Raw genomic sequence first — 25,714 nt, forward strand, 5'->3', positions numbered from 1 at the left:
AAATCTATGCTGTTCCCCCACAGATACCTCAGGTCTTTTGACCGCCTCCAATATCTACAACCATCCTATCCATTGGGTAACCATATTCAAACTACCTTTTCTTGATCAACAAATCGACACCCTCCAACACCACCATCTTCACTAAACTCAACTTCCCTTTTCCTCGTCCCTCTGCCGATCTTACACCACTAACCCACAACCCTGGAAGTGATCACATCCACAGTATGCTTCCTTTACCCCTGTGCTTGAGCTGTGGAGCACTGTTGGCAGAAATCGGGACATCTGTCTGACCTTGACCACTTTAATTCTTACCTGCTTCAATTCAGTCTTTTCCTCTCCCCAACAACAGTACTTCTCCTTCATAATTCACTCCCATACCCGCTGTCTCCGCCTTCTGTTCCAGACATTTAACTCCTTACCCACACCTCCTGTCTCCCTCTCCCACAATCTCATTCCCATGTGGTTTAGTGGCAAGAGCCCTGGCTTGGGAGTCAGAGGACGTAGGTTCTAATGCCACTTGTCTGCTGTGTGATCTTGGGCAAGACACTTCACTTCTCTGTGCTTCAGTTACATCATCTGTAAAATGGTGATTAAAAGCATGAGCCCCACGTGGGACAACCTGATTATCCTGTATCTACTCCAGCGCTTAGAACAGTGCTTGGCACATAGTAAGCGCTTAACAAATACCATCAGCATCATTATTATAATGGTGTAGCCACATACATCATCAACAAAATTGAAACCATCAGGCGGGATCTCCTTAAAGTCTCCCCTGCTCCTGTCCAATACCCCCCTCTCCCCAATCTCTTCCGCTCTCTCTATATTCCCTGCAGTGACTCAAGAAGAAATCTCACTCCTCTCTAAATCTAACCCCTCCACCTTTGCTTCTGACCCCATCCCTTCATACTTTTTAAAACACAAGGCTCCTCTCTTCTTTCCTCCTTTACTGCTATTGTCAACTGTTATCTTTCCCTCTGCTTTCAAATATTTCAAAAATTCCCTACCTTAAAAAAGTCACTCCCTTGATCCCATGGCTCCCTCTAGATATCATTCCACCACCTCCCTCCTATGATTTCTCTCCAACCTTCTTGAGAGAGTTGTTACACCAGCTGTCTCCACTTCCTCTCCTCCAATTCTCTCCTTGTTCCCCTCCATTTCAGCTTCAGCACCCTTCAGTGAATGGAAACAGCCCTCTCTAAGGTAACCAATGACCTTCTTCTAGTCAATTCTGATGGCTTCTACTCTATCCTAATAAACCTCCTAGACCTCTCAGCTGCCTTCGACATTGTCAACTACTCCTTCTCCTTGAAACATTATCCAACCTTAGATGCACTGACACTCTCCTTTCCTGGTTCTCCTCCTGTCTCTCTGACTGCTCCTGCTCAGTCTCTTTAGCTGGATCCTCTGCCTTCCACCCTCAGACAATGTGTGTGTGGGGGGTCCTCTCAATACTCAATTCTAGATCCCCTTCTATTCTCTGTCTACACCCACTCCCTTGGAGAACTCATTCGCAGCCACTGTTTCAACTACCATCTCTATGTGGATGATTCCCAAATCTTCATCTCCAACTCTAACCTCTCTCCTTCTCTGCAGTCTCTCATTTCCTCCTGCCTCCAGGACCTCTCTACCTGGATGTCTCATTCACACCTCAAACTAAACATGTCAAAAAACTGTACTACCTATCTTCCCACCCAAACCCTGTCCTTCCCCTATCTTTCTCACTGTAGACAATACCACCTCCCTAACCTCCCTACCTTACAAGCCCATAACCTTGCTGTTGTCCTTAATTTATTTCTCTCATTCTACCCACATATTCAATTTGTCACCAAATCCTATTGGTTCTACCTTCACAACAGCACTAAAATCTATGCTTTCCTCTCCATTCAAACTGCTACTACACTTATCTAACCACTTATCCTACCCCACCTTGATGCTTCACTCCTCTAATGCCAACCTACTCACTGTAGCTTGATCTCATCTATCTTGCCACCAAGCCCTTGGTTACAATCTTCCTCTGGCCTGGAACTCCCTCTCACTTTGTATTAGGCAGACCACCACTCTCCCCACTTTCAAAGCCTCACTAAAATCACATCCTCTCCCAAAGGCCTTCCCAGAAAAAGCTCCTACTCTCACACCCTTCTACAAGGCTCTTGTACTTGGATTTGCACCCTTTTGGCATTTGGTAGCCACCCCACCCTCAGACCCACAGAACCTATTTATAATATCAATAATTCATTTTAATATTTGTCTCTGCTTCTAGGCTGCAAGCTTCTTCTGGACAGGGAACATGTCTACCAACTCTGTTATATTGTTCTCTTAGCACAAAATATGCACTCAATAAATAGCACTGATTGATACTCTGTAAGGCTTATTCAATCTCTCTGATCACTAAGGTGGTTTACCTTTGGGACCTCCAAATTACATGCAGTATGCAGTACAGTGTATTATCCATTTTAAGGAAAATCATGCAGTTAAAATTATTGTAACAGGAGCCTGAGTGGAAAGGGATACCCTGCTCTCTGGCTAACTCTGAGCAACAGGTTCCTTGGTTCAGAAACTAAGAGTCAGTCCCTTGACCTATTCAGGCTGCTACAGTCATTCGAGAAATGATGGTTTGCACATGCACTTAACTATGTGCACTAAACTCCAGGTAGTCTTTATAGGTAAACCTTCAAAGCCTCCCCAGCATTCAAAAGGTTCAAAAGGCGGATGCTAAGTGATTGTGGGCATATGCACCCAACCGTTTCTTCCAAAATGGCATTGGAAGAATAGAAGTGTAACGTATGTTATCATAAGAATGTCACCTTTAAAGAGTATATGAAATTGAATCGGTAGTCAACTACAAAAATTTTTGATCCCGAATGGCAGAATCAGAAGTAGCTCTAGAACTCCTGGCTCCTATTATGACGCAATCATTGGAACATATGAATGAATTTGAGATTACCATACTCTTTAGTGATGTATTAAACAATAATGTGATCATTTTGAAAGCACAAGCACTTTAAATGACTAATTTCAGACAAATGCAAATCAGATCTGTAACAGAAACAGAATTGAATTGATATTACAGTACTAAAATCACTGAACATCAACAGCTCATAGGCTCCAGATTATTTAACCATTATAATAAAATGGCATATATTGGAAAGCTCTAACTTAGCAAAATTTACTCCTTTAAATATACAAATCTCTATTACTCCCAGTGATCTATATGTAGTATCCTACTAATTCTGCGAATCTGTAAAAGTTTTTTTTTTTTTCAGTAAATTTTATCAGTGGATAATAAAAGCAGAGAAGTTGTTATTTCCAAACTAAGCCCAGGGCATGGAGCTAAAGGTTCACCCTAAATTTTATATATAAGCTCTCTTTATAAATGGAAGTTTTTTATTTACTTTTTAAAATTTCAAATTTTTCACGAATCTCATAAAAGGATAATTCAAGCTTCTTTCAGAAGTACCTCCAAGTTTGAATCACAAGCCTTCTGCTATGTCTACTGGAAAAAAAACCCCTAAAGTTTAATTCTAAATTACAGTGTATAAAAACCACATGCCATTTGACCTATTAAGATAATAACAGCAAAGTTCTCGTCATATTTGCTTGACATTTCCACAGCTCTTTCCATAGAGCATCAAGAATTTCTTTCATAAACATATTCTACTGCACTGTGATTGCAATTTTTGTATTGTAGCGTAACTAGCATTAGGGAACTGATGCACTTTACAAAAAAATATGTGCCCAACTTTAACTCTTTTTGGTAAACACAAAATAAAGAAATATTTAGTCATCTTATTATTCTGAGATATACATTAGGTTCTTGAGTTATTGTTTGATATAGTATCATGCTTAAAATTTAAGGAAATACATTAAAAACCTGACAGTTTTTGAAACCATTACCTAATTACCTAATCTTTATTCTCTGCTTCTAACCTTTTATCTACCCTCCTTTTTTTCCTTAAAAGAACACAGGTTCAATGTTACATGACATTAACTACTTAAAATCTCACTTTCAAAATTTAAAAAAGGTAATCTGATAAAGAATTTAAATGATTTTAATCATAAAATGTTTGACTTTAAAATTCATGAGAGTTAAAAAATTATTCGTTATTAACCCAGCCCAGGCATGGGAAGCTTTTCAGAAACACCTGTGCATTCATCATGCATTTCTTCCCAACCAAACCTCTATCCAATCTGAAAACAAGGTTCTTTTCCTTTCACTTAGTCAGGGCGGCTATTAGTTGGGAAGAAACTCCTGAAGAAAGATTGTTGTCTGACAGAACCTTGGGCATAAGGACAGAGGCCCAGCTGTGGAGAATTAGATTGAGATTGGCAGAGTAATGGCGTAAACTCTCACTAGCATGCAGCACTCTTCTCTTCCCGGCCTCCCTAGACTGGCTCTCTTTGCTGATCTCCCCATATGCTACCATTATCTGATGGGACTACCTATGAGATTAAATGTTGATATAAAATGAAAGCTCTTAAAATATTTAAAAATCTTACATGGATATTTACCTTTTGAGGAAGAGCTACAATTCTCTCGTTCTTCAATGAATTAAATGCACAGAATGATGGAAACAAAAGGAAGAAATCAGCAAGTTTATAGTTAGACAAGAAAATGTGTAATCTGAAAATGGCAGAACAATAAAATATGCAAGATATAAAATGACATGAAAAATTGTATGGCAAACCATGAAAGTTTAAACTTGAGTATTAACAGTAATCAAAGAAAAATGAGACGTTTTGACTTCTAAATGACTCCAATAACTACAAAATGCAAAATGAAATTGGTAACATGGAGACATAAAAATGTCAAATGCCTAAAACAAAAATAGTTATGGCAACTTTATTCTTTTTAGAAAAGCATCTTTGGTCTATTTGTAACATGATACTTGTTCTAATGTATTGGCAGCTCAAATTACTTACTGGAATACAGACCCACTAAGGGAAAGGGCCCTGGGATGGAATAGCTCCTAGATAGGCACCATTTGTACATTTGGCAGTCAATTTGGCAGTGGTATTTATTGAGTGCTTACTGGATGCACAGTAATGTACTAAGCACTCGGGAGAGTATAATACATCAGAGTTGGCAAATAACAGAAGAGTGCTTCTAACCTTTTATCTACCCTCCTCTTCAGAAGAGTGGCTCCATAGTGGATCCAGAATACTTTCAACTACCAGGGATTCAGAGGTCCCAGGACGATTTTGTGAGAGCTGGATGAATTCTAGTTTGCTTAGTACTGGGTGTGAAAATACAATATTTTATTATTTTTAATTTGAATGGAAATTAATTACTTCTTACTTGCAAACATATTTAATAAAACCATTTTTGCTAGACTACCAATAAATCCAAAATATAAATGAACAATTTTTTGTAAAAAATTTATAAAAGAAATTCTAGTTTCTTTACTGTGTTGTCACTGACTGTACTGTTGCTAGCATTATTTCTTGATACTATTCATGATTAATACATTTTCTAATTAATAAACCTTCTCTCTCCTCAAATAAGCTGCGTTAAAATAGCAGAAGGAACATGCATACAAAAGCATTTACTTATGTGCTTTAAAAGGTTACTATGGATCCCATTATATCATCTGAGCATATATGCCAGGATTACATCTTCTCTAGAAACTTCAACCCTACCTGCTTGGGTTAGGGAAGGGTAAATAAGGTAGAGCTATTGGATCAAAGCAGTCCACCAAAAGTTGTGATAGTACAAGACACTCGCTGTAGACGTCTACATACCTACCCTTTCCTTACTCTCTTCCTCCAAAAGGATTCTGGTTAAGTAGCAACAGCAATTACTATTATGTTTTGGCAGAAGAAAATCTCTGAGATTTCACAATAAAACATGTTCAACTCACCTCTTCACTGCCTCATTGTGGGAACCAATTCACTGGGGAATGCACCATTGTGTCTAGGAGTCTTTACTTCCAAGGATGACATGGTAGCTGGGGGCTTTGTCCCACCTGGTAAGCTTTTTTGAGTATTGCTTACTTTTTAGACTATCTATATATTGGCTTTTATAGTGTCAAAATACATTTCTTGTCTGACCTCAAAACTCACAGACTGTATTAAAAATGGTGGCAACCCTAGTTTTAAAAAGAAGCTTATAAACACTTTTGGAAAGTATTTCATTTTTTCTTCCTTAGTAATATACAGCATTTAAAAAATGTAGAATGCAATAACTCACAGAATTGATTGGACAGAAAAATATACCAAGCCCTGTGTAGGCATTCTGATAATCACAACACAAAATTGAGAAATAATCACATAAAATTGATAAAAAAATTATTCCGTGAAGATTAAATCACATTAGAATAAAAACTAAGCTTGTCCATAAGACTATAAAAAACAGACACCTCACATAATTGGCAAAATGGCTGTCTCAGTGTCTCCAAAATGTAGATAACTGAAGTTATTCATTCTTCAGTATCCTTTCCAATACAGCTACCCAGAAATAGAACCTCAGTGAACCAAGACTTCTCCTCACACCACAGAAGTTAAAATACTGGTAATTAAATGCATCACAATTACATCAGCATGGAGGAAAAATGACAATCAAATTAATTGTGAGGATCTATAATTTGAAGTTCCAAAGAAAATAATAATAGGAGAATCATAATTTTAATAACCCATTGCAATCCTAATCTAATCTTGTTTTTTTTCACTGGCACTATTTATGACATTCAGTTGATTAGGCAGGAAGGGGTTTTTTTTTTAACAACAATTGCTTAAAAGGAAAAAGATAACAGTAATCACAGTGTAGACAATAAAATTGATTAAGGCTTATTGCACATTTCAACAAATTTTACCATATTGGCATAAACAGTGTTGTTTTCCAAAAAAAAATAGCTAAAACACTTATAAGTTTTTTATATACAATTCAAACATTGTGCCAGATTTCTGACTCATTTGTAGCTCAAATCTCTGTAAGAGTTACCAACAGCCTTAGAAAAAAGGAAACCTTGTATTGTTGAGAAACAAAATGTAAAAATAAAACAGAAAAAAAATCCATTCATTTTCAGCTACTTCTTTCTATATCAAAGCTGAAAGATATCTGTGAATATGAAGAAGATGAAATACAATATTTAGGCTTTATAATTATACGATCTTTCCTTGCTGTAGATAAGATCTATTGAATGAGTAGCATTTTGGGTATAACTTTAGGAGTTCTGTTGAAATATTATGATCAAACATAAACAATGTTTTCAAATGCATTGACATTTTTTCAGATAAAAGACCCTTAGATAATTTTATTTACAACTGGAGGAAATGCAAAGAATTTTAATGGCAGAAACACCAACTCCCAGCACAAAATGGCCAGCCAGACAACTCATAGTTTCGTATTTTAGCACAATTTAGTAGTGATTTGAGTGATGTCATTTAGTTCGAAGAAATACATATAACACTTTTCACCAATTCTACATTCTGCAAATCAGTACATTTGTAACAAGTTGTCCTGTGTTTGTGCAAATTAGAAATTCAAAAACAGTGTTCTGGAAAGCATTTTTAAAAAATAAAAAGTCAATTTACCATTCAAATGAAAGCTGAATTTGCTTTTGAAGTCATTTTAAAAATATATTTCCACAAAACACATTAGAATTCATGCATATTCAGTGGGTGAAAGAGGTTGAATGTCTTGTCTAGGTAAGATAATCCTTGCTATAAATATGGAAGAGTGATCATTAGTCATTTTCTACTGCTTGGAAATCCAACATTCAGCTGTATCCAAATCATTTGGAACATTTACTTTCCTCTTTTCTGATTTACATTCTATCTTTTTGAAAAAAATTGTGTCTGTCTTCCTAAGCCTCTCCACTTTGTTCACCATGTCTTCCCAGATATTGAAGCAAAATAATTACTGCAAACTTTCAGTAATAGGATAATAATATAATCAATAGGGTACCCAGAAAAAAAGTGGTAAGAAACAAACTGAATTCCTATAACATTAAAAGAGAAATGATGGCCTAAATTTACATCAGAAACTGAAAACAATGACAAATAGATTTCAACACCTGAGCATTGCAACCCCAAGATTCCATTGGAAAAATACATCACGGAAGTCAACCAGCATGGAAACATTTAGCATATGTAGCAGTTGATAAAATCCCTGAATGCAAAATGAACTAAAGCCAAGTTGTTGAAAAATGTATCAAACCTCATGGGAAAACAAGCAGTCAGTTTGGGAAAGAGAGGAGGCTCCGGATAGCAATTATAATTTAGGATGAGTTTTGTTACTTATTTTTTTGAGGGGAACAAATATCTGCAAACTTTTTGTCTTTTTGTCATACAGCAAGGGTACAGTGGGCCTCATGGCTACCTGAGGTTACAGGCAGCATAAGAATAAACCTCATTAGCATTTTGATGTCTAACATTGACCTTTTTATATACTGATTTCAGCTTAGTCTAGAGATCAGTCAATTAATTTATGGTATATATTGAGAACTTACTGTATACATAGCACTATACTAAGTGCTCGGGGGATGCAATTCATTTTTTATGTAATAAATACAGTACAACATACATATTCAAAGTAATAGTTGACAAGTTGCTGAAATCAGATTACAGTAGGTTCATTCATTCATTCATTCATTCATATTTACTGAGCACTTACTTTGTGCAGAACACTGTACTAAGCACTTGGAAAGTACAATTCAGCAATAAATATGTTGTAAATAAATAAGTAGGTTGTATGTACATTATTCCATCTAGTATTTTGAATCCAAGCAAGAGTTCAAATATTCCCAAGTACAAAATCCTGAAAGTTAACACTAATTCAAAAATGATTGTCTCACACTAAAAATCATCCCAACACATTTTATCAGGCTGACAATTCTTTTCACTATTAGCTTCCTGTGTTCCTTGATAATTGTTCATAAACCAAAATTTACTATTCTCTTTTGTACCTTTATCATATAGCAAAGAAAAATGATCAAGATAAATGTATCCTTTTTTTTAACTGACAAGGGAAAGAATTCAGGCTTAAAGATATAAGCCTGAATTATATATAAAACCAAAGGTGGAGGCTCTTAACTAAGTTTTTGATATTGTTCAGAGTTGACAAATTGATATTTATTGAACACTTACTATGTAAAAAGCATTGTACTAAGTGCTTGGGAGATGTAATACATTTCTGGTGTAATAAACACAGCACAACATATGCATTCAAAATAAGAGTTGACCAATTGCTGAAATCAGACTACAGTAGATTGCATGTATGTGTATTATTTCATCTAGTATGTTGAATCCAAGAGTTCAAATATTCCCAACTAAGAAATATTAATGTGAACATTAACTCAACAATGAACCAAACCCGTGAAGATCAACTAATATAGCAATTCAACACACTAACTTCCATCTTAATGGTAAATTATGCTTTCTCTCATTCTTATAATTCGCTAAAACTCTCTGTATTTAGGAGGAATAATAGAACACTACAAATGGTATTCTAAAAGATAATCAAATACTATAAAAAAGGAGTTCTCAAACCCTAAAGTTTTGGAACTACAGATTGCACGTTATGTGATACCTTGTTCTATACTGCCACTTCTCACTGGAACCTGTGGAAGCTGTCTTCCCCTCCGGTTGCCGAAGGAAGTGTCTGCAGGGGGGGACTGCCCTGGACTTCCTTGTTGGTGTATTCTGCAGATGAAATAAAGATAAAAATGAAACAGTGCAATAAAAAACACAGCTCAACAAAACTTGGTCTAATCCACAGTCTCTCTGGGAAAGTCTAGTAACCCCAGATAATGAAATCCTGAACCTCAAGACAAAGATGAATCAATCTGAAGTATGCATAAAGGAAATGCAATGAAGAGCAGGAAAAGGCAGTCAGTGTTTGTCTGTAACAAAACACTAGTTATTGAATTTCTGAGGGCCGAACAAGCATCTAATGTCAATATTTGATTATTCTTCAGCTGAAACGAGCTACTTTATGACATTTCTATACTTGATAACAATAAACTAAAAAACTCTAATTCTTCCCCCTACAAGTTTAAAGCACTGATTGTACATAAGGTTTTATCAGTGACTGAAATTGTTACGTTAAATTACTGAGACTTTTTAAATGTAGATGCACATTCTTAGGATATTTAAACTGCAATTGTGACTCTAACTTCCATTCAGTTTCCATTTTAGAAACATGTTGCTTAGAGTATGTCAGTCAGATAAATATTTATTTAGCACTCACAGAGGGCACTACATTGTTCAAAGGGCTCCTAACATATCCTAGAAAAGAACCTCTTATTCAGACACTGGTCTGAATGTAAAAGGTAGATTAGGTATAAAAAGAGGAAACTCCCTTTATTTGGTCCTACCAGTAGTATAAAAAGGCATGAAACATCCTACCATTCTTTAGCTTGAAATTCATTAGAGTACTAAAGCTACATAATAGTTCAAATTTGTCTTAATACATGAACAAAGAGATTGGGTCCTACACTTCAGAGAAAGGGACAATTCACTCAGCTTTTCTTCAGGTAATTTACTGCACATTAAGTAAATAAACTACTTTAAAAAATCCATATGAATATGCCACAAACAAATGGAAGGACAGAACACAGCCAACTGTAAACTGTAATGGCAGCTGTTGGGTAGAGACTATAGAGAACCATCAGAACAGAGAAAGTAGATGCAGTGGAGGATGTGGGCGAGGTATAAAAAATATCACAAAAAAGATCAATAGCAGAGTGCCGGAATGAGTGAAAGCACTGTTTGCTCAGGAAGGTACACCACCACACTGACACCTGGGAGGTAGAACACGAATGTTGTGTTTTACAATGAATAGCAACCTTGTCAGAAGCGGAGAAGGTGGCGCCGACCCTCCGGGAACAAGATGATGCATAGAGCATAATGGTCTGACACTAGAATGCTCACTAGACCTTGAGCGAGTGTGATGTTTTCCCCTAATGAGTGGCTGATCAGTTGTTCTTGGGCCTGGGTGTCCCCTTCTAGAAACACATGGTGGGAGAACCCTAAAACATTAGGGTCAAAAAAGAGTTTTCAGTCAATAGGTCCACGTTAGGTTCACCACTAAACAGTTGCCCAAGGAAAACTCCTGAACACATATTTGACAGTGCTACTGCTGAAACTGTACTAATGCAAATGTTATAAATGCTGTCAGCTGAAAATGGAGATTTCTGAAACTCACTGAGAAGCAACATTCAGTTTGCCTTTCTAATCTAGGTAATCACATTTGAAGGGGAGGGGATTTTTAAAACAAAATGTATTTGAGATTTCAAAGTATGTCCTTAAGAAGAAGCTGGGCTCATGATGAACCCTTGATATATGATGCAAAATTAGTTCACATTTCCAATCACACACATTTCTGTAAATTTGCTATTTTTTTTGTCTCTGCAAGATATCACAAAGGTTGCTTTTTTTGTCCCGTTTTTATTTTTGCCCTTTAATATATATGCTGCATCAGTTTTTATTTCCGTGCTTACATTTCTTTATACCAGTCAGAAGGAGAGGCAAATGAGTCTTTAGCTTGAAGGAGATATACTCAGAAAAAGGACGGAAAGTGAGAAGGAGGGGGAGAAAGGCCAAGATATGGACAGGTAATGGATGACAAAAAAGATAATTTGGTCTTGTTTGCCTTAACTGTAGCTCAAAGGGGGCTGGAAGAAGAGTGACAAGAAGACATAAAGCTTCCTCAGCTGGGGTAAATAATATTAACGTGCTATTATTTTTCCAAGGACTAAAACGATCCTACCATATGTCTTTGTGTTTGGATGCCTCAAACTGAAGTGATTTGATGGCCCTGAATGAAGAATCTGATTATGAATTACTTCAATTGTTTCTCTAGATTAGTAAACTATGAATAGTAACACTGAATATTCATTATCAGGATCTTAGACAATCAGGTGACAGCAAAGATATTGCCAACTGTAAATATTCATAAATCCTAATTCCTAGTGTTGCTTGACACATGGGATAGGATTTTGTATTTTACGTATAAAGTAGCTTAAAAATAAATCTTTCTTATTTCATAAATATAGGATCAAATTTGTCAAGAAGTTAAGGTGAGGAACATTACACTCTTTTATAAAAATTCCTCGAGGCCTACCCCTTTTAATTTCCTTTTTCCTGGGTTATATTCCTCCAGTGACCATCTTGGTACTTCGGTGCCAATTACCAATTTATGCACAAGTTACATATGCTACTATTTAGCCAGTTATTTTTCTTATATATAAAATTTTCTTTTCTTCAATTTAGTGAAGCAGCATGGCCTACTGGGAAAAGCATGGGTCTGGGTTCTAATCCTGACTCTGCCATTTGCCTGCCATGGACCTTGGGCAAGTCACTTAACTTCTTTGTGCCTCAATTTCTTCAGCTGTAAAATAAGGGATTCAATTATCTGTTCTGCTCCCCATTTCCCCTCTTAGACTGTGAGCCCCATATGGTACAGGGACTATATCTGATTTATTTAACTGTATCAAACCTAGCCCTTAGTACAGTGTAAGAACTTAACAAATACCACAATTAATGTTCTTATTATTCTACCTTACCCATCTACTTTCTTCATGTGCTATTCCTCAATCTGCTGTCTCTACTTCCCCCAAGCCCACCTTCCAGCTGTATCTCGCTTTCAACTCTCCCACCTCTATCCCTTCACTTACGCTGTTCCCTAAACTTTGGACTTCCTCCCTCCTCAGCCAGACAGACCACAGCTCTCCTCACATTCAAAGTCCTCTTCAAATCCTAGCTCTTCCAACAAGGCTTCCCAATTCTTTTCTCAGAACCATGACCCATGTCATCCTTTTAGTCATTTCTAGCATTTATGAACTTATGGAGTGAAATGAAATTTTGTCATGAGATTACTTTCCTAAATTTTGAATTTTGTGGCAGTCTCTAGAGCAGACCGTCATTATACGTGTTTGTGGAAAATTCGGCTAAATTCGCTTATGCATTTCATAAGCTTTGCTTGCTAACAGTAAAGGTAGACAGGTGTGCTAGTAGGGTTATAAATAAATGTTATCAAACAGAATATTGGAGTAATATTTGAGTAACAAAGTCAAACTGAGTAATAAACCCAAAGCAGCCTTATGATATTCATTTCTAGACTTAGATCTAAGTACATATGTGTATATGTTCACAAAACATTTAGACTTTATATTTTCTGAGTGTATCAATGTACAGATATTAAAATTATGAAGGTTCTAGGTCTATTACTCATTATTAAAAATCCATTCTTCTATGTACATATACATATGAGAAGTAGCATGGCTCAGTGGAAAGAGCACGGTCTTTGGAGTCAGAGGTTGTGGGTTCAAATCCCAGATCCAGCAATTGTCGGCTGTGTGACTTTGGGCAAGTCACTTAACTTCTCTGTGCCTCAGTTACCTCATCTGTAAAATGGGGATTAAGACTGTGAGCCCCCTGTGGGGCAACCTGATCACCTTGTAACCTCCCCAGCGCTTAGAACAGTGCTTTGCACATAGTAAGTGCTTAATAAATGCTATTATTATTATTATTATTATTATTATTATATCAATCTCTCTATAGAGGTTTGAAAAGAATATACTTCAATAATGAACCTCTGTTCTGGTTCTAAAGACCAACAAATGTGATGCTATGCTCAGAAATTGAATACAAAGTGCAAGAGCAAAAATATAACAGATGAAAGAAGGTAGAAAATTCATTTTTTCCAGTTTTACAAATGAGGTTTTGGAACTCGGTACATTTAATAACTGGATTAGAGAGTACCAGGTAGAGTAAAATTCATGAATCCCATTTGTATGAATTGCTGTGTTTTCTATACTCAGTCCTCATTCATTAGGGAAGAAAATTTATTCCTTTGGAAGTTTGAAGATTATTTCTTGATAATTTTGAAACCTTAGCTGAATACACTTTAAAACAAAAGAATCTTTTGGCTCAAAAACAACTTGCTGATTATTTATTTATACCTTTAAAGTAAGGGATTTAAAAAATATAATCTAATTCAATTTTTTTGCTGAGGATTAATACCACTAATTCTACCATGAACAATTTCTCAATCTTTACAAAGCTTTATCTTTTCCACTTTCTGGATAAAGACATAATATTAGGTGAGCATAGTTACTGAATCTTAATGCAGTAGAAAGGCAGTGCTTCCATGGAACAGGACCAGTGATTCAGGAAGAGAGTAGGGGAAAAAAGAGACAGAAAAGAAACAGAAAGAGGAATAAGCAGGGCTGCTGGATACATGCACGCACACACTCACACACCTCTTTCTATGCAGCGTTGGCCAAAACAGAAATCACTGGGAGTAGTGTGTACCACAGGAAGCAGCAAAGGCAAAAAATCTGGCAGAAGTGACTACTAGGTGACTGATGCAGTAGGGAAAGGCACATAATTGGATACCTTTTCTTCCAGTTTTCCAGCTCCTGCCATTGCTGACTCCCCAGCCCTCTATTACCAACTAACTGCTAGAGCTGTCAATCAATCAATCAATCAATCGTATTTATTGAGCGCTTACTGTGTGCAGAACACTGTACTAAGCGCTTGGGAAGTACAAGTTGGCAACATATAGAGACAGTCCCTACCCAACAGTGGGCTCACAGTCTGTCCCTCTCAACCCCTCTGGCCAAAAGTAAGACTTCTGCGGGTCCTCAAAGGCCATTTTTCAGGTAGCTGGAAAGATCATCATCATTATCAATCGTATTTATTGAGCGCTTACTATGTGCAAAGCACTGTACTAAGCGCTTGGGAAGTACAAATTGGCAACATATAGAGACAGTCCCTACCCAACAGTGGGCTCACAGTCTAAAAAAATTCCTTAGAATTCCATAAAATGCACTCCCCATACTAAGAATCTTATGAAATGTAAAGTATCGATTGTCTTTTGAATCAGAAAGAATCCTTGCCTTCATTTTTTCATCATCTATCCCACAGGAGTGCTTATTATTGCTCTGATTTGCCTCAGCAATAAATAAATAGCAACGCTTTTAAAAGAGCAGGCATAGCATGAGGGAGATGTGCCAACTTCAGTTTCTGTAAACAAATCACATCTGTCTTTCCCCAAAGCTGATTAGTTTATACTTTCTACAGAGGAAAATCAATCATCATCCTCACCCGTGTAATGTGAATTCAAAATCATTTGGATGATTAGGAAGCTTACTAATTTGATTCCCAAAACATTAGTGGTAATGTAGTAGATATAATAAAAAGGTTGTCAAGGGAAACAGGCTTAGGGTCTGTTAGAAAATGAATTGGGCCTCAAGTAGTCAAAATAACCACGTGAATTATTAAATAAAATGAATGTGATGAACCACAATATTGGTACTTATTGCATCTGTTTAGGAATGCTCACAAGCATCAGGTAAACCATCACCAAGATGATACTAGGAAAATTCAGGAATTTCTAATGAAAATCAAATATTGTTACATCAGAAAATTGTAATACATAAGAAGGAAAAATAAAATTAAACAAGGCCCATTTCAATAACAAAGCAAACACCTGAGGTTTCCATGAATTTAAGCACAATCCAAATAGTAAATATTTCCTGATGGCAACTCCTTACCAAAGGTAAGGTAATTAGGTAATGTAAAGGTAATGTCCTCCCATATGTTCTGTAATTTCATTTACCTATATCTTTGCAAACAATGAAGCTCATTTTAGACTAGGTGAAATATCTAAAACATGCCACCTTTGTTTTACTTTTTATCTAATCTAGAATTAAAATATTTATTTCAAAAACAATGGAAGTGCATTTTTTCTGATTTATTATAGTGATTGTGTAGCAAAAGTATATTAATGTATCAAGACCAGAAAAGGTAACAGGTGCCATGTAAACTGTATTCTACACTAATCAAAGACATCTTGTATAATTCTGAATTTATTTTGTAACGTGACCTGAAAGTCAACCCATTTCAATTTCATACAGAGAGTTAGTATTTGAACCCTTTAAACCAAGAGTTTAATTTTTGGGTTAAAACAGAAGATGGCTATGTAACATAACAGAGTCCTACCTTTCTGTATCAGAAGCAGTGCCTTTCCTAGTCTGTTTTTGGTTGCTAGATCTTTCTGATTTTCGGGACTGCCTGTGAAATGAGATGTAACAAATTAAAGAAAATATGATGAATAGTCATATAATTCATATAACATAATGATAATATTGACTGGCAGATGGAAAATTGGCAGGTATCTTTGGGAAATGATTTATGCTTTAATATTTTGCAATAAACAGCCAAGTTCATACTGGTGAGGTGAAAGGATGTTATCGAACAGGACCACTTTGTGGTAGGAACAGAAATGTAATTATATTAGCAACCCCCTATCACCAGTAGGTGCCAAAAACATAATCTAGGGGAATAGCAGAAGATTACACCCTGCAGCAACTTTCCTCCATTTGACAAATTGAAAGTCCTCTGAGGAGAGAAGATGATAGTTCATACACTGAAGAAAATTTAAACAATTGAAAATATATCGAAAAATAAATGTATCAGAGGAACACCATATGATTTGCACAAAGGAACCACAAAACAGGTGAAAAAAAATTCAACAATAAAATAGGCATCAGAATGGTGGAAAAAACATGTAACCTATTCTATTCACACTGTAATCTATTTTCGTCCATCAAGTATGAAAGCACAGATTTGGGGGATTTTCCCAATTAAAATATGTTTATATTATGTATATGTTCATATATACATATTTAGAGATAGAGATAGAGATGGAGAGAGAGAGAAAAAGAGAGAGAGAGTAGGTTATGTATTTTCCCACCCTTTTGTAGGCTATTTTAATGGAGGATTTTTTTCTCACTTGCTTTGCGATTCTTCTGTACAAGTTGTGTGGTGTTCATATGCCACATTAATATTTGGAAATATTTTTCAATCTTTGAATTTTCTTCAATGTCCAAACTGTATACACACACACACACACACCCCTCTAAATATGAAAATACATGTTATATTAGAAAGCATGTATATATAGATATGTTTTTTAAATAAATTTGGGCTAAATCTCCAAAATAAAATTTTATTGAGTTTTTTCTACCTGTTTACTGCTGGTTGATTCGAGTTGATTCAGAACATCTGTGTTACACAATGTCAGTATCTCCACTGTTATCAATTGATGAAAGTATAATTTGGAATGTGTTATCTGGAAGATTTAGCAATATTTGGATTTATTGTTGACTTCCCTTTCCTGTAACATGAAAACTATGTGGTTTTCCTGTGGTTACTGTTATATTTGATCAGTTTTTGCTTATGTCTTATATGTATGTCATTTCCTTATTCCAATGTACAAGCCTTCACTTCAAGATTAGGTTGCTGTTCAAACTTGGATTTATACAGGAATCTGATTCCCAGATTGCACAAAATTGTTTTAAAATTAATGTGCAGGCAAACTAGTGGTTGTGCTTTTTTGGTTCTTTTACCCATTTGCATAATTTGTAAAAACTACAAAGAATTATTAGCTAAAGAAATATTTATGGTGACGTCATTGTACTTGAACCATTAAAATAAAAACTAGCTGCAAGTTTCTGGAACTTGAAACAGAATATACCCTTTCTGAAGAAAAATCCTGCTAATTTCCACTACAATTATTCATTTTTTAAACTGAAAATTATCTTTTAAGAAAAAACTCTTATGTATTAGACTGTTGTTACTTTACATACTATAACTGTCACAATCTCATTGTAATATTAACAGTTTTTAATCTTGTGGACTTCTTACTACTGATATTTGGGCAGAATAATTATTGGAACTCCCCTAACCATATAAACACAATCTGAAAAAGGTTCCAAACAGTGTTTAATATGATCTCAACAGTTTAATTTTGGCAAGAATAGCAGGAATTGAATAAAACCATTTTTCCCTAGATAAAAATGCTTAATTGACCCCTTTTTTTAAAAAAAAGTAGGATCCACTTACAGCATAATTATGTCCTAGATTTGTAAGATAATTTTACACTAATCAGTTTGAAATATATCTTAATTTTTATTTTCAGAATTTCAGATATAATTGGTTTGCATGGAAACTGTACACTACAAAGGGCTCAAATCTCCCTGACCATTCAACATGATTTCAGATTATTTCTCCTGCAGGTCAACTTCTATGAATGAACGGCTAGGGAATTTTTATGGAGATCCATGATTTCATGGAGGATGAAGAAAGAGGTCAATGTTCCCAGTCTGGGAAGGATGAGAGCAGTCATATTCCTGACATTTTAAAATTATTGTTCTCTGAAACAAATGTATAAATCCATTTTTACGTGTTTAATTATATTATGGACAAGGGTTGTTTTAACATTTCCTTTGAATAACTGGATTACTGGGACCCATTTTTGGTTAACAAAACCAATGAAAGGAATCATCTAATATACCTCTGAGTGACAGCTTACTTCCCTGAAGCTCTTAGTACAGTGCTCTGCACAGAGTAAGTGCTCAACAAATATGATTGAATGAATGAATGAATTTGGGTGTAAGTGAGGTGATGAAGAGACAAAGCATAAATGATTCATGGAACTATCCTTCTCTAGAGACGGCCTAGGCATTTTTAAGGCCTGGAATAGGCTGTGTTCCCTTAAGGACACCTACAGATTCTCCAAAAGCTGATACCCATTTGGAACTCCAACCAGATTGTAAATTGCATTCTAAGATAGCAATCAATTTAGGGCTGCACTGGTCCAGAACTACAGTCCTATACCTACAGCAACCAACCTTTTGACGATAAGAAGCAATAAGATTCTATCGATATTCCCCTGCCTCACCAAGTGCTACAATTGCTGGGTCTGGGAGAGGCTGGGACTCAAAATTTCTCAATTGGATGTGGTGATATTGGGTGGTTATCGATCGTTCCATTCTAAACAGGCACTTTATTCATTGGAAAGATTTACAGGACAAAAATCATTATAATATCAACAAAACAGTAGCCAAAATGATTTTGTTAGCAATACTATAGAAAAGCCCTTGGAAAGAAATAGTAATGTGAAAAAGAAACTACAAGGCAACTCATTTTGTTGAAACGAAAATCTAACATAATAAGGATACCTCTGGGCTGCTTCCGGTTTAGCACTTGGGCGATTTATACTGTCTTGTTTAAGAATGCAAGACTCCAATGCCTCAGTTCTTCACAAATTTGGGAACACAGAAGTGAATGCGAACAGAATGGACAGAAACAGAGAAATGGTCACATGCAGTGAAGATGAAATCATGCAGTCAAGATATGAAATACAAGTACATAAATATTCAGCCCTAAAATAGAAATCAGTCATTCACTGAATTCAATCCAAGAAAAAGATATGATGAGTTTAAAACAGTCAAACCAGTGACTACAATAAATAAAAAAAGTATCTGATGCCCCAAATTAGATTTATTACTTTCATGTACACTTATGGAATTTTGGAGAAGTGGCATCGAAAACAAAAATTACATGGTACATTATATAAAAACCAAGGCTCTGCATTTTTCCTTAGCACATTATAATACCTATGAAAATGTTTTAAATAGAATAGTATATATAGTATTGGATTATTGCCAGTTCCACAAAAACCAGGGGCTCTGTCAGGGGGATCTGGATTCTAATTTCTGCTTCGCTACTTGCCTTTTGTGTGACCAGTGCAAGTTATTTAACTTCTCTGTGACTCAGATTATTTAATGAATCTGAACCTGTTCTCCCTGCCCATTACACTGTGAGCCACATGAGGGAAAGGAATAGTGTCCAACATAATTACTGTATTTCCGCCGCAGCACTTAGTACAATGCTACTATATTTCCTAGGAGACAGAGGGGCTGGTTTCTCCTATTTTCCAGAGGCCTGTGGGGTTTCCTGGGAGGTATTTGTCTACACTGCCGGGAGTGAAAAGCTAGGCTCATCTTTCAAGTAGAGATAAGAGTAATACTCAAACTGTGTGAATAATGCTGTAATCCCTTTACTAGTGAGTATTCAGACTTCATACCCTTTTCTTTGCTGCTGGTTGCTTTGGACTCTGCCAAGAGAAAATTTCAATAGGTTTTGCTCCCAATCTGATTTAACAACATGTATGGCGAGTGCTCTCTGCTTTATCATTTCTTTTTCTCTCTGTGCTCCTTTTCAGATGCCTAGAGAAGCAGCGTGGCTCAGTGGAAAGAGCATGGGCTTTGAAGTCAGAGGTCATGGGTTCAAATCCTGGCTCCGCCAATTGTCAGCTGTGTGACTTTGGGCATGTCACTTAACTCTGTGCCTCAGTTACCTCATCTGTAAATTGGGGATTAAGACTGTGAGCCCCACGTGGGACAACCTGATTACCTTTTATCTACCCCAGCACTTAGGACAGTACTTTGCACATAGTAAGCAATTAACAAATGCCATTATTATTGTTATCATTATTATTGAGAAAGGTAGTGGCTCAATGGGGATACGCTCATAGCAGATATCTGGGAACCCACCCATGATTTTATCAGAGCTCCTGTGTGCGATTACCAAACAGTGCTCTTTAGGCTTTGAGAAAAAGAGAAATTGTTTTGGGCAAGGAACATGTCTACCAACTCTGTTGTATTTAATATTCTCCCAAACTCTTAGTTCAGTGCTCTGTACAAGTAAGTGATCAATAAATACCAATGATTGATTGGTATGTTTTCCCACTCTCTGCAGTTCAGGATAGGCATCCCTACATGGAAATAGGCCTGTCTGACCTGCCCCATGTAGAAGCAGTAGAACATAATACTTTTATATTTACAAACTGCTTCCATATTATTGATTGCATTTTGTCATGACAGCATCCTTGTGAGGTAGAGGGCAATAGTTTAATGTACATTTTACAGAAAAGAAAAAAATGGCCTAAACAGTTTTTGTGATTTGCTTAAGATCATATAGCAAGGCAGTGTTAGAGTAGAGAACAGAACCCATGAGATTCAGCCTGGCTTAGTAGAAAGAGCATGGGTTTGGGAGTCAGAAGTCGTGGGTTCTAATCCCAGATTCACCATTTATCAGCTGTGTGACTTTGAGCAAGTCACTTAATTTTTCTGCACCTCATTTATCTCATCCGGAAAATGGGGATTAAGACTGTGAGCCCCATGTGGGGTAATCTGATTACCTTGTATCTACCCCAGCGCTTAGAACAGTGCTTGGCTCATAGTAAGCGCTTAACGAATACCATCATTATTATTATTATGAGCATGCTGTCTTTTAGCAATGTTCTTCAAAGACTGAAATACACTATTACAGAAATTAAAGTTGGAATGACTAAGAATATGATGACCTAACCAATGGACTGTTTAAATCAATACTACTACAATTAAATAATCAAAAGAGAGCATCAATAAAAAAATACAAATTACTTCAAGGAAGGTGAATGTAATGATTATTGAATTTAAAGCATGAAGAAAGAAGAGTATTTTAAAATTTATTGAAAATATTTAAACTGGTTACATTTATGTTGATTCCTGTGAGCCCGCTGTTGGGTAGGGACCATCTCTATATGTTGCCAACTTGTACTTCCCAGGCGCTTAGTACAGTGCTCTGCACACAGTACTCCATATATACAATTGAATGAATGAATGAAAATATCAATTTTTGGAATTGTCCTGTTTTATGTTTAATGGCAAAGTGTATTACGCCAATTTACAATACATACCCTAATTTTTAAGTCCATGAATATAATTTTATAAAAAAAGGGTACAAATATGGTCATATTTTCCTTCATTTTGTGGGCCCAAATGACCCTCACATTTCTGAAAAAGTTAACTACTGTTCATTTTCCATTTTCTATACAATCGTTGCGTTTCTTCTTGAGAGGAAATTTTCTACATGTACATATTATTTTATCCGCAAGGATGGTAATTTGGATGTTTTTCTGGAGTAAAGTTGTCAAATCATAGACATTTCAAGCAATTCACACCATACCTTAGCAGTAGAGTAATAAAGTAATGGTATTTTCAATGATATTCTGATTTATACTATTTTTTTATAAAGCCCTTAAAGACCAAGTATAGAGTACCCATTTCTAATGATTAACCTATGAAACATTTTTTTTGAATGTCTTTTGAGTAATACTTAACATATATGACAAAGACCACCAACTGGATGGTTTATAATGCACAATAACTATAAAGATCTCCAATAACTTTCTAGTATGATGAGCAGTTCAAACTGAAGAGGTAAAGATTTAATTTGAGATTTACTAGAAGTGCCCTTGTTTGTAACAGTGCTCAGATATAGTTTCAATATAAAATCTCATTTTGTAATTCTGTATAACTAGGAAGAAAATGATGGGAATTAACATTAGAAATCAAAGGATACTATTACCGCAATAAAAACACATATAAAAGCACCTGTATTTCAATAAGAGAATGATTTTAAATATACTTTTCTGAGTCTGTTTGCTAAAATCAATGTTTTTTTCTGAGAAGATTGTAAGAAAACAATGAAGCAGTGGGTATTGTAGAATAGCAACTAAATTAATGCCACAAGCTTCCTTTTTTTTTTGGATTTTCAAAATTTTAATAATACCAATTATTTCTAAAATAAATTCAATCATAATATAATTCCAAGGGGATTATTAATGGTAAACATCACTGCTCTTATCCCTGAGCCTTCATTTTTTGAATGTGACCATATATATATCTTCCATAAGAACCCTGTTTAACTCATTAGCTATTTCCCCCTAAAACTCTACCTCATTTGTCCAGAGTGTAAGTGAATAATTATAAGCAAAAATGAGAGTATAGAAACCCATAAAATTAATTATAATGTGGCTAATTAAGGCCATATTATTATAGAATAGGATACATATTTCTCATAATAATGGCCAAAGTTTTCTGAAATAGAACAGTCAAGTAAGCCATACTGAGAACAATATAATCTTTCGAAAAACATTTTAAATGTCAAATGAATTGCTATGTCAGTAAAGCATATTCAAATAAACAAATTGTAGAAAATAGAAAAAATAGCCATATTTAAATAGAGTAAAGACATAAACAAAAACTAAGACAAAATAGAAATCATCAACCCTAAGGGAAAGAATGAAAAATGTAGATATTGTAATTTTTGTGAAATCATGATATAAAATGAATTCCAAGCACTGACCCTATTACTTGAAAACCTACCTGTGGAAAAAAAAAAAAAGCTGCCTTTAAACAATATTTCCCTTGAAAAGCAAATACAGGTGCAGAGCAGTTCCAATTATGATAACATAACACAGAACTTCTTTCTATACATGCATTAAAGTGCTTGATAATAATAATAATAATGATGGCATTATTTAAGTGTTTACTATTTGCCAAGCACTGATTTAAGCACTGGGGTGGATACAAGGTAATCAGGTTGTCCCACGTGGGGCTCACAGTCTTAATTCCCATTTTACAGATGAGGGAACTGAGGCACAGAGAAGTGAAGTGACTTGCCCAAAGTCACACAGCTAACAAGCCGGGATTAGAACCCATGACCTCTGACTCTGAAGCCCATGCTCTTTCCACTAAGCCATGCTGCTTCTCTAATCAACAGGGGAGTCAAAGGAAAATGATAAAAAAAGTAAGCATTTTAGTCTTGTTACAACTGAGAATAAAATATTACTCTATATGAAAGAAAGCGGTTCCCTGGCAGGTATCAGTATATTATAAAGCACCTCAGAAGATATTATATCTAAATGTTAGTTTTTATCACGAAGTAATGAAGTCATTTTTTAAAACTCCAATGACAGCAAAGTAGTACATCAATTTTCTTAGGGAAGCTACTGAATTTGCAGTAGCATCAGCTGAAACACTGAGTGTCAAATGTTTGCATGATTACCCAAATAAACATTCCTAGGTGCTTTATAATAGTCCAAAGTGCTCACTGATGGAATGACAAAATGCATCTCACTTTGGGCTCCAGTAAATAAGCGTGTAATGAATTTTCTCTCTACTACACAGAATATGGCATATGCTACACCACTGTTCAGTTAGGAGGAGTTGACTAGTACCTGTTATCCTCCGGAGACGCATGCTGGATTTTAATCCTGGGACTAATAGGTCGTCTCCTATCTAGGGAGGGGGACCATGTACCCCTGTTTGCCCCATCAACAAGACAGGAAAAAATAGGATATTTAGGATCTTCTGTAAGTATAGGAAATAAGGAATAATGGGACTGGAAGAGTACCCCAAAAAGGCAAAGATGGTTGTTTTCAGCTCCACAATTTGCTCCCGTAGTAATTTTTTTTTTAAATCAAATAATGTTAATGTGCATAGTTTTCCATTCGTAAATTGTTGTTCTAGGAATAAAGAATTTGGAATAATCTAAATAGCCCCAATACATACAGTAAATTCAACGTTCATGATGTATTCAGAAAGCAGCGTGGCTCAGTGGAAAGAGCCCGGGCTTTGGAGCCAGAGGTCATGGGTTCAAATCCCGGCTCCGCCAATTGTCAGCTGGGTGACTTTGGGAAAGCCACTTCACTTCTCTGTGCCTCAGTTGCCTCATCTGTAAAATGGGGATTAAGACTGTGAGGCCCCCAGGGGACAGCCTGATCACCTTGTAACCTCCCCAGCGCTTAGAACAGTGCTTTGCACATAGTAAGTGCTTAGTAAATGTCATTATTATTATTATTATTATCCCGGATTTGCCACTTATCAGCCATGTGACTTTGAGCAAGTCACTTAACTTCTCTGGGCCTCAGCCACCTCATCTGTAAAATGGGGATGAAGACTGTGAGCCTCCTGTGGGACAACCTGATCACCCTGTAACCTCCCCAGCACCTAGAACAGTGCTTCGCACATAGTAAGCGCTTACTAAATGTCATTATTATTATTATTATTATTGTTAAATGTGAGAAACTAAAAAACTCCTATTTGCATTTAATTAATAAAATAGTGTGTCAAAGAATTTCATTTGTGACATGGTAGCAACCTTTCTCTAATCCTTTATTTATTTACTCTTTCTAATGTTTCCAAAATCAATATGGAATATACTTTTAAATTAAAATTTACATTTATGGTAATTTAGGGAAGAACAATAAATCATTGTAATAAACTTACTTTGGACTATCTTCTGAAAACTGAGTATATTGCACAGATTTCTATTTTAGATTTAAAACCTGTACATCATTGGCTGAAATGGAATGTGTGATGTCACTCTCAGACCCTGATAGAAGAAAAAGAAGAGCCTACAGAGAAACCTGTAGTGTGCTCTGGAGAACTAGGAAATTAATTTCACCGGGAAATATTTATAATGGGAGACATCCTACATATCTAAAACATTCTAAGTATTCACAATACAAATGGCACTGGCACACTTAAAATGAATGAACAAGCAGATTTCTCTTTGCAATAAAGAATCTTGGCCATATTTTTGTCCTTTCCATATCCTCCATTTCTTCAAAAGAGTGATGCCACTTTTCACAGAAGGAAGGAAGAATTGCAAAAAAGAAGTATTAAAATATTTAAATTAAATTTATTTAAATGAATATATTAAAATGGTAAGTGTAACTGGATGTGATTGTTTGGTGTTATACTTAACAGATATTAATTAAAAAATTTTAAAATTCTTTAAATTTCAACATTCTGAAACATGGTGAAACACCATGTTGAATTAAGTGCTTAGTACAGTGCTCTGCACACAGTAAGTGCTCAATAAATACAACTGAATGAATGAATGAACAATGTACTTGAATTTTTATGGACCAACTGAAACACTATTTATTTTACTATTTTAAATTTTAAACTTTCACATAAGGTATTGGAAAGCTAAAGGTATATACATATTTATCTTCCCTCTGTTGTGTAGGGACTGTCTCTATATGTTGCCAACTTGTACTTCCCAAGTGCTTAGCGTACAGTGCTCT

The 25,714-nt window shown here is 35.7% G+C and overlaps 1 protein-coding gene across 18 annotated transcripts in view; it reads right to left on the bottom strand.

Moving 5' to 3' along the window:
* The window catches only part of RIMS1 (regulating synaptic membrane exocytosis 1), a 554,640-nt gene that overhangs the window by 143,835 nt on the left and 385,091 nt on the right, over positions 1-25,714 (bottom strand). For 11 of the 18 annotated variants that reach the window (XM_038748659.1, XM_038748658.1, XM_038748626.1 and 8 more), the window contains 3 exons: positions 15,946-16,017; positions 10,785-10,967; positions 9,527-9,639 (listed from right to left, as the gene is read on the bottom strand). In XM_038748659.1, the coding sequence (XP_038604587.1) occupies positions 9,527-9,639; positions 10,785-10,967; positions 15,946-16,017 (368 nt within the window). The remainder of the gene's footprint in view (positions 1-9,526; positions 9,640-10,784; positions 10,968-15,945; positions 16,018-25,714) is intronic. The other 7 variants (XM_038748651.1, XM_038748634.1, XM_038748617.1 and 4 more) reach the window with 2 other exon arrangements.

This window comes from Tachyglossus aculeatus, chromosome 1 (genome assembly GCF_015852505.1).
Source record: "Tachyglossus aculeatus isolate mTacAcu1 chromosome 1, mTacAcu1.pri, whole genome shotgun sequence".
NCBI classification, from domain to species: domain Eukaryota; kingdom Metazoa; phylum Chordata; class Mammalia; order Monotremata; family Tachyglossidae; genus Tachyglossus; species Tachyglossus aculeatus.